The following is a 10,173-nucleotide window of genomic DNA, read 5'->3' as shown; positions in this document are numbered from 1 at the left end:
TATTGTTATTATTATTTAATCCTCACATTGATCTTCTATCTCAAAGTTCTCATCAATTTCTTATTTATTACTACTACTACTACTACTACTACTACTACTACTACTAGTACTATTACTATTACTAGTATTACTATTATTATTATTACCATTACTATTACTATTATTGTTTATAATTTATACAATTAACCTTATTGTGATTCAACCCCGGTCTTGCTAAGTTATCTATTACTTCGACACTCCTGCACTTGAGAGAAGACATCAAACATTTAGTTGTGTTAATTAGAACAAAATTATGTTTTCATCCAAGTAAATCCTCATAACTATGTATTGATATATTAAGCTCAAAAGAAAGGTTTATTAATATCTTGGTAAAGAGGTACTGAGCAGATATATAAATTTAATAAGAGTTTGTTTATCTGAATAGATTAATAGAAGTTGAATGATGAATGCTTTATTTTGTGGAACTTACAAATTATTTTTCTATTTTAATGTTTTGATCATTAGGGACTAGTAAGGTTTTATATCATCATTTTGTACTTGAAGTATCAATAACTCTTTAACTAAAGCACGTTTTATAATAATATGTCTAATAATATAAGATGCCTTCAATTCATAGTAAATGTTCATCTTAAATGCAAGCTTATCACATAAATTAAAGGATTGATTGATGAGTTAAACTACTGAAATTGAGAAGACAAAGATAGGGTTAAGCTTAGAAAAGAGATGCTAGTGTAGCCCAAACTGGAACACTGTTCAGTCATTGGGTCATATCTAGAGCTGTAGAACTTGGATTTGGATATGCTTTATATGAATCGAAAGTTAAGATATAGGCCTAAAAAATCATGATTATCCAAAACTCAATTCTACCATTTGGAAGTTCAAATCTTAGCATTAAAAGAGAAGATGAAATATGTCCTATAACCCAAATACTATTCATTGCTTAGCCCATATTTTAAGTTCTAAAAATCCAAATGACCTCAATTTTTTTTGGAAAGCTGAAACAATTTCTTAGAACTTTCATGATACAAGTTTGTTCGAATTCTGGCGTTAACAATAATGTTTTATTCAGATAAGAATATAAGGATTGTCACTAAGTTAAGAGTTGGCCACCTACTCAACAATTAGTCATCAAATCAATAGTTTTAAATTTTAGCCTATAAAAGGAGGCATTTTCCATGCATTTAGGCTTCTTGGTTTTTAGATTAAGATCATATTCTTGCTTATTCTCTTTATATTTTTGTAATGTTTAAGTTTTGCTTTCATTATTCTCTTATTTATGCTTTTCATTTCATTTCCTTTACTTAGTTAACTTTTATCTTATTTATGTTATTTTCTTGTTTATTTATATTTCTCTTCTTTCATTACAATTAGTTAAGTTTATTATGTCAAGGTAAAAATGTTACACTAATGGTGTAAGAATAAGTATAGTGTAAACTCAACATGGATTTTGATGTTTGATACTAACATATTTTGTATTTGTTATCTTGTTCACTCTTAATACTTTACTTGTTAAATGGTTAATCTAGATTTATATTGTATAATATTTAGTAAAACAAATACTTAGCACTTTCATAACCTAACCGTATGGTATAACCGACACTTGTGCTATGAAAGGAACTTGATTTGTTATTAACATAAGTTATAATCATAAATCCCTATCAACATTTACAAGTATTAGCATTATTCGAATAAGATAACTAATTTGATTATGCTAACCATTTATAATCCGACTGGAACCTCCTTTGCATGTGGCTTCCAGTTGAGTAATAAAAAAATTTATATTATACTTGTTTGAAATACCATCAGTGGATCCTCTAATCTTGACATTTGTTTTTATCATTTTTAATCCTTACATTAATCTTATAATCTCAAAGTTCTCTTTCACTTATTATTATTATTATTATTATTATTATTATTATTATTATTATTATTACTGTTGTTGTTCTTGTTTATAATTTATATAGTTAATTTCCTGGTAGTTTGATTCTGGTCTTGTAGGGTTATTTATTACTTCAAAACTCCTGTACTTGGAAGAAGACATCAATCTTTTGATCATGTTAATAAACCTTCATACTTTTTTTTTATTTGGTTACATCATAGGTTTTGAGTATCTAATGAATCCTATCTCTAGAACAATTATATAAATTATTCGTGTCAAAGGTAACGATCTCCTTGCATATATAAAAGGTTTGTTAAGGGACCTACCACACTTACCATATTATTTATGATATGTAAGGGACATGTATCCCTTATTAATGTTACTAAAAGTAAGGGATTTGCCGGTCAATTATTTGTCTAAAAATAACAAGGTTCAATGGATATAGATACTTCTTAAATCATCCAGGGGTTTAAAACCATTTTTTATTATTAATAGCTTGCATATATGTTAGAGTATTAATCATCCTACAATATAATAACAAACACAATCTATTCTTAGAATTTAATATTTTTTTAAGTTATTTATTATCTTTCTTGTAAAGTTATTAACTTTATAATCAAAGAATTTTTAAATCTCTCAATTTGAATTGTTTTTGCAAGCACTTAGATTTTTATCATTAATTTGGTGCTTCCGAAAATAAGAAGAACAAAATTGTTTTATTGAACATCTTAATTAATCATTATCCACAAATTAAATAACTTGTTACATAAATATTATAAGTTTTGGTATATCATGAAAACAAGCATATCAATAATTAGAAAAATTTATAATTATTTTAAAATCTAATCAATTAAATTATTATGTATAAATAAAAATAAAAAAACTATATCTATCACTTTTCTTTTATATTTTAAAAAACAAACCTATTTTTTAGAGGAAAAAATTCATATATGCCTGCGTGATTAAGCATGTTGAAGTTCAGCAACCCAATGGTGATGTTGGTTTATTTTCAAGACATCAAATTAACAGTGACATAGGAAAAAAAAACAGTGTATGGAATTTTCAATCATGGCAGAATTGAATGTTATGATATTCATTCACTTCCAAATTATCCACGAAACCTGTCAAAATTATTTCATATAATTTATTAATGTTACGAAATGATCAATTCCAATTCTCTGACGTCACAGCGAAGTTAACGACAGCACCTAGATTCTATTGAAAACAACAACCGTGTACGGTTGTACTTTAGGGGGTTGCTGTTTTTTATTTCCTTTATTTTTTTTATTTATGTATTTTTCTAGGAAAGCGTGTAGAATTAATAATCTGAACCTGAACCCCCCAAAAAAGTCCTCTTCGTTCTTTTCTTTTTGGCTTTTATTTCCCAACGGAACAACTCTCATCTTCTGCATTTCTTTTTAGAATATAAGCCATTGTCAAGTTCACTAATTATTAGAAAATCACATTGTGGTTTTGTTTTTCTGGAAATGGGTTTTTGCCCTTGTTTCGGTTTTTCTAAAAGCAAGAAGGTGAAAAGCGATCATATCAAGAAACAGCCATCTTATGGTGAGTTTTCTCTGATAACCATGTATTCTACGGTGTAACCTCTAAATGGTGTTTCTTTTTCTTTCATTTTGTTTTTTTTTTTCGTGTCTATAATTTTTTTGATTACATAGTTTTACGGTTCTTGATTTGATAGGCATGCATCATGGTTATGGGAATAACCAAATTTCAAACCCCATCTTGATTATGCATGGAAATTGTTTCACAAACACAATGCGGATTGGGGATGAGTGGATCTCTGAGAATTTGATAGTTTTAAGAGTTATGTCTTTCATGTTATCTTAGTTTGCCTTAGTCTACCAATTTCAGCAAGTGATTTATGTTATTGGATGTAGTAGCAACTTCATCTTGCAACCGTGTTTTGCTCCTTAGTGCTCTTTATTGTCTACTGATAAATATAATTATAGTTGTTGTGATAATTTGAATTTTGATTCATCTAGAGTACTAATTTGAATTTATGTGCTTTCCAGATTGTCTGAAATTTATGTAAATGCTATATCTGAAGGCAAGAGAATGCTAAATATTTCTAAATCAAATGCATGATAACATGGATCACATAATTGCATATTTCTACATCAAATGCATGATAACATGGATCACATAATTGCATATTTCTACATCAAATGCATGATAACATGGATCACATAATTGCATATTTCTACATCAAATGCATGATAACATGGATCACATAATTGCAAGTTTCAATTTCACAGTTGAAAAATATTAGTCATTTTTCAAGGCAATGTTATCTGCTAACCAGAAATTTCTATAAGAAGTGAAATTTTCCGTTGGTTATACTTTAGCACATCAACTGAACTTGTTAATCTGATAAAGGGAGCACGGATTATTCCATGGTGTTGAAAACTTGCCTTGCCGTCTCATCTTTAGAGGCAAAATTTTTTATAGAGAAATACCATGCCTTTTTCATATGTTAAGTAGATTGTTTGATATACATGAACAACGCTAGTTCAGCAACCATTGTAACAAGTGTTAGTAATACATTTCTCTTCCAATGACCAGAAGAGTCTGCATATACCAGGAAATTGTTTTTGCTTTCATTTATGTCTCTTTTCTTCTTTTACATTTGTTTGCACCTTACAGAAACTTTTCTCTTATTCATCGGAAAATCTTCAATGAAATCTTTTGATGTGATTTACAAGAGATGCAATAAACTTAAAATGAAAATCCCTTTAGTGATTTGGTTTAGCACTGAAGCTCATCCTTCTCTAAAGCTGTTAGTTTGGCAGGTGCTTTACAACTTTAATCAGTAATTGCAGTTGTGGGATTTTTCCTCAAATCTTAGTGCATGCCTTTTTCTAGGAAATCCATTTTGGCAAAAATATTACACAGGATACATGCACGATTTGTTATGGAGACTGGAAATATCTTTTAAAGTGGAATGAAAGTAAAATTAGGATTGGAATGTACTTGATTCACATTGCTTCTGTAGTGAGCTTTCAAAGAGCCACCGCTTATTGGTAATCTGCTGTAGGTTGAGATGGTTAAACACATAATTTGCTCCTCTGGAATTTCGCACAGCGCACTTCTTCTTTCTAACATGTTCCCTTCAAAAGTTTGATCTTTTTTTACTAAAATCGACACAGAACAAAGATTGGGAACAGTATCGAAAAAGAGTGTTGATTCCAGATTTAAATCAGCTGTTGTAAAAGATGGACCCAGTGCTCATTTCTCTGCGACATTCACCTATGAAGAACTTTCATTTGCAACAAACAATTTTAGGTCTGAATCTTTAATTGGAAGAGGTGGATTTGGTGCTGTATTTAAAGGAAAATTAGAAAGCACTGGTCAGGTAAATTCGATTTGCCCAATATACTTTTGATTTTCTCCCCCCATTCTGGTACAAACAGAGGCTATTTTAGTTTCTTTTCTCATTTGCTCCCAATATTTTTCTCGTGTTAATTCTTTTGAATTTGTTTTGACTAGTCTCTTTTTTCCTGGATCACACCTAATACGGTTGTAGCAGGTTGTAGCTGTTAAACAGCTAGATCCATCAGGTATCCAAGGCGACAAGGAGTTTCTGGTGGAGGTTCTCATGCTCTCCCTACTGCATCACCCTAACCTTGTCAACTTGATTGGTTTTTGTGCCGAAGGAGACCATCGTCTTCTTGTCTATGAATACATGCCTTTGGGTTCCTTGGAAGATCACCTTTTTGGTATATCTTCAATCTCTCTGCTTCCTTCCTTATAACATAATATATGGTTTTACTATAACGTCATTTGAAGCACCCTGGAGTACCTAGACTTTGCAAAGGAAAACAATTCAAGACAGCTTATGATGGAACTTCTTTCATGGAAGGACCTACAAATTTCTCATTTGAAACACAAAATTCACAGTAGAATTCATTTGAGTGATTAAATTACCTGATCTGAAAAAATGAAATTGTCGTTGGTTAGTGTCTATCTTACAACAAGGTTAAATACATGAAGATATCTCTTTATTTAACCAAGGGAAATTTATAATTTTGAAAGTTACAAGAGTAGACAAGTTGGAATTCATGTCACAACATTTCATGTTTGTCAGTGAGCTTTGTACAGTGAATCTAAAGGATGATGATTCTGCTTCATTTTACTGTCCATTATATCTGGTTTGCTTTGGTTTTCTCTTCTTCCTTCTAGAAATAAGAAAGACAAGCATACGAAAGCCAGTGAAACAGCATGAAAAGATATTTTCTGTACACTTAATGTTGTGCAAAAACAGCATGAAAAGATATTTTCTGTACACTTAATGTTGTGCAACTCATATTTCCCATAAATAGTGCAGTAAAGATAGCATGTTATACCCTGCATAACTAGAGATGCTGCGGAACATCTGCTGCCGTTTCCGAGTCTTTAATAATTTAGCATGAAGTCATGACATGTTATATGTGCAGATGTGACTCCGCATATGGAGCCTCTTGACTGGAATACAAGAATGAAGATAGCAGCGGGTGCAGCCAGAGGATTGGATTCTCTGCATTCTGCAAATCCCCCCGTCATATACAGAGACTTGAAAGCGTCTAACATATTATTAGAGGATGGTTTTAATCCAAAACTCTCTGATTTTGGACTTGCTAAATTTGGCCCAGTTGGTGATAAGTCCTATGTCTCCACCCGGGTCATGGGTACCTATGGTTACTGTGCTCCTGAATATGCATCATCTGGAAGGTTGACCATAAAGACTGATATCTACAGTTATGGAATTGTTTTGTTAGAGCTCATCACTGGACATAGAGCACTAGACGAGGTTAACGGTCATCAAGAATATCTTGTTAACTGGGTAATTCACATCCTATAATTCTACATATCTTTCAGTTTGCCAAAACCAGTATGTATGCTTGTTAACTTTGCGAGGATTAGACACTAACTGAATCAAGTCACTATGCTTGATTAACATTAGATGTCTGCATCATCCTGCTTATTTTTCTTAATTGTCTTTAGTTATGGTATGAGAATGTTTTTTGGTCTCCTCATAATGGATTATTGGTACATTTTTCTAATCATCTTTCATTATAGCGATTTTCTAATTCAAAATTTCCTTTTGAATTTAGGCGCTTCCCTTGATGAAAGACCACAACTTTTCAAGATTAGCAGATCCAATGCTGGAAGGCAAGTACTCAATGTCTGTCTTAAAGAAGGTTTTAGAAGTGGCATCAATGTGTCTCGGTGAAAATGCCAACTCACGCCCTTCCTCGAGTGAATTGGCTCAAGCCATGGATTACTTGTTCTCTCGTAAAAATGAATCAAAGAAGGTAAAGAATGACTGTGCCAAATGGCCAGAGATTGACTTCTCCCCAAGTGACACAAAAATGATATTAGACAAGGATTTAGATCGGGACCGTGCTGTGGCAGAGGCCAAGGTGTGGGGAGTGAAATGGAGAGAAAGGCGAGAACAAATTCAGCGAAGTATTTCTGATGAAGACAAGAGGTAGGAGGAACCTAGTACTAAGAAACGTCCCCTCCCTCAAAGAAGATTTTGACTATTTAACTTAGTTTATAAACCAGGAGTTTAAGATCCTTGCCTGTAGTCTATTCCTTTGCCTTATTTAGAGGCTAATTCTTTGTTTTACCCTCTCTACTTGGGTGAATAAAATTCAGAGTGGACAATAAATTTGAAGGCATTTCAAATTGGCCGGCTTGTCAAAGTATGGCAGAAGCTGATTGATTCATGGTAAGCTTGGCTTTTCGCAAAGAACTTGCGGTTTGGCATAATTTGCCGGTTGATTTTTTTATTTTTTATCTTTATCATCTTGGAAATGCAGTATATGCCATATAATTATGGTGGTTAGTGTATTGACAGTTTAACGAAGTTTACGTTTAATTCCCCTTTCATACCTACAGATTTATTTTTATTTTTATTTTTCTTTAATTTCCAAGTATTTCCAAATTTTTATTTTATTTTTTTTTCCAAACTTTGGTTGGGCCAAGGATGGTGTACGGTCCACAAAAGAAGAAGAAAAAAAGAGGAAAGGAATTGTATAGCTGGATGTTTATGGTTATTGCAGTTATCACTACCAGCACTGAAAGAATAGAATTTAGGGATTCATATGAATTAAAGGGTAAACACCTAATGCGCTGATTGTATGAACAGTGCAAACATTTTTTTTTAATCTTTCTTCTAATTGTTTTAATTTTATTTTTAACACTTAGTTTATTTTGAATTAACTTTTATAATTTATTTTGATTTTTTTAAATTATTATAATCATAAACAAATATTTCGGTGTTTAATTGATATTTAATTTTATAAAATCATATTTTTGCTAAGTGTATACAAAACATATATAATTAATATCAAAATCCATTCAATCTCAAAATATTTATCACAATACACCCAAATCAACCATAAATTAAAATATTAATTACAAAGATATTTAGGGTTCAAAATCAATCTTCCAAGGTGGCCGAAGTTGGGCTAAAAAGTATAAAATAATGGTTAAAGGCTGCTAGACAATGCTAGAAAACTTGATAGCGACAACTCGAATTGCATCGCTTTGTTGGAATAAACTATGGAAAGAGGAGGCATGTGACCTATTTCATGTAAAACAACACATCTTTATCTGGCTTTTTATGGTGGTGATGTTAGTCATTGCCATGTAGGGTGTTAGATTAGTGGCCAAAAAGATTAGTTTTTTTTTTTGCCATTAATGTTGTCTTTTCTTGACAACCTTGCTTCCAAAGTTTTATTTGGCTTTGCAGTGTGGGGAGGTTACGTGTGGACCACTTCGCAGTTTGTGCCACACCTTGTAATTTTTTTTTTCAATCAAATGTAAATTTTTTTATAAATTAAAATGAAACTAAACGTGAAAAGCAGCGAGTCAAGATCACAAACATGTACAACCTAATGAGCATGAAAAACATAGATGAACATTTAGGGAACGGTCTTCCTAGATGAACACATATACACTATGCAAAACAATTTATACCAGAATGGCGAGTTGATCAAGCCTACCAAAATCAACATTTATGATTAACACAACAATGCATTGCACATTCAAAAGTAGGAAACCATCACAAAAGACATCTTGTGCCGTAGGACCATAGCCAACCAGCATCTTTCACCATGGCAGCACAGCCTAGCAGCAATGGCCAGAAAGGCCTTGGCATGCACAACCACCTAGCTTAGCCAATAAAAGACATGGACAACCAACAATGGTAAGCACAACAACATGAAGCATCGTTGGGAGCTTGATTAGTACTTAAAAGTGCATTTTTTATCAAGGTTTTATGTCATTATTTTGCACTTGAAGTATTAATAACTCCTTAACTAAAACATGTTTTATAATAATATATCTAATAATATAAGATACCTTTAATTTGTGGTAATATCATCATTTCGCACTTGAAGTATCAATAACTCTTTAACTAAAGCATGTTTTATAATAACATATCTAATAATATAACATACCTTTAATTTATGATAAATGTTCATTTTAAATGCAGGCCTATCACATAAATGAAAGGATTGATTGATGAATTTAAGAACTGAAATTGAAAGGACAAAGAGATGGCCAAACTTAGAAAAGAGATGTCGGTGCAATCCAAACCGGAACACTGTTTGGTAATTGGGTCATATTTGGAGTTGTAGATCTCATATTTAGGTCTATTTTATATGGATGGAAAGGTAAGACATAGACCTACAACTTTCATATGGAGCCCAAGATCTAAAAAGGCCATTATCAAGTCCAAATTGTAGCAACAACAAAGAAGCCCGGAAAGGTAAGACATAAGCCTACAACTTTCATATGAAGCCCAAGACTTAAAAAGGCCATTTTCAAGTCCAAATTGTAGCAACAACAAAGAAGTTCGAATCTGTCTTCCAGCCCGAGCACTGTTCAATATTCGGCCTATATTTAGAGTTCTAGATGTCTAAATAACCTGAAGTTTTTACACAAGAAAGCTGAGACAATTGCCTACAACTTTCATGTTTCAAGTGGCTCCAATTTTGATGTTATGAATAACTGGCCATATCTGGAGTTCTAGAAGTCCAAATGAGCTGAATTTTTTACACAAGAAAGCTGAGACAATTGCCTACAACTTTCATGTTTGCAATTGGCTCCAGTTTTGACGTTATCAATGACGTTTTGGGCAGACAAGAGAAGATAAGGATTGTCACCAAGTCAAGAGTTGGTCACTATCTCATCAACTAGTCATCAAATCAATAGTTTAGTGGATCCAATTTTGATGTTATTAATGACTTTTTGGGTAGACAAGAGAAGATAAGGATTGTCACCAA

The 10,173-nt window shown here is 32.1% G+C and overlaps 1 protein-coding gene across 1 annotated transcript; it reads left to right on the top strand.

Annotated features, from left to right (window-relative positions):
* Window positions 1-3,275: 3,275 nt before the first annotated feature.
* On the top strand, window positions 3,276-7,773 carry LOC105119048 (serine/threonine-protein kinase CDL1-like). Its single transcript, XM_011017145.1, has 5 exons — window positions 3,276-3,445; window positions 5,047-5,252; window positions 5,427-5,616; window positions 6,334-6,719; window positions 6,991-7,773. The coding sequence occupies exons 1-5, from the start codon at window positions 3,367-3,369 to the stop codon at window positions 7,369-7,371; spliced, it is 1,242 nt and encodes a 413-aa protein (XP_011015447.1). The 5' UTR covers window positions 3,276-3,366; the 3' UTR covers window positions 7,372-7,773.
* The last annotated feature ends 2,400 nt before the right edge of the window (window positions 7,774-10,173 follow it).

Source organism: Populus euphratica, unplaced genomic scaffold (assembly GCF_000495115.2).
Source record: "Populus euphratica unplaced genomic scaffold, PopEup_1.0 scaffold2421.1, whole genome shotgun sequence".
NCBI lineage: Eukaryota > Viridiplantae > Streptophyta > Magnoliopsida > Malpighiales > Salicaceae > Populus > Populus euphratica.
Note: the sequence above shows the minus strand (reverse complement) of the source record. Positions and strands in the feature narration are given on the sequence as shown.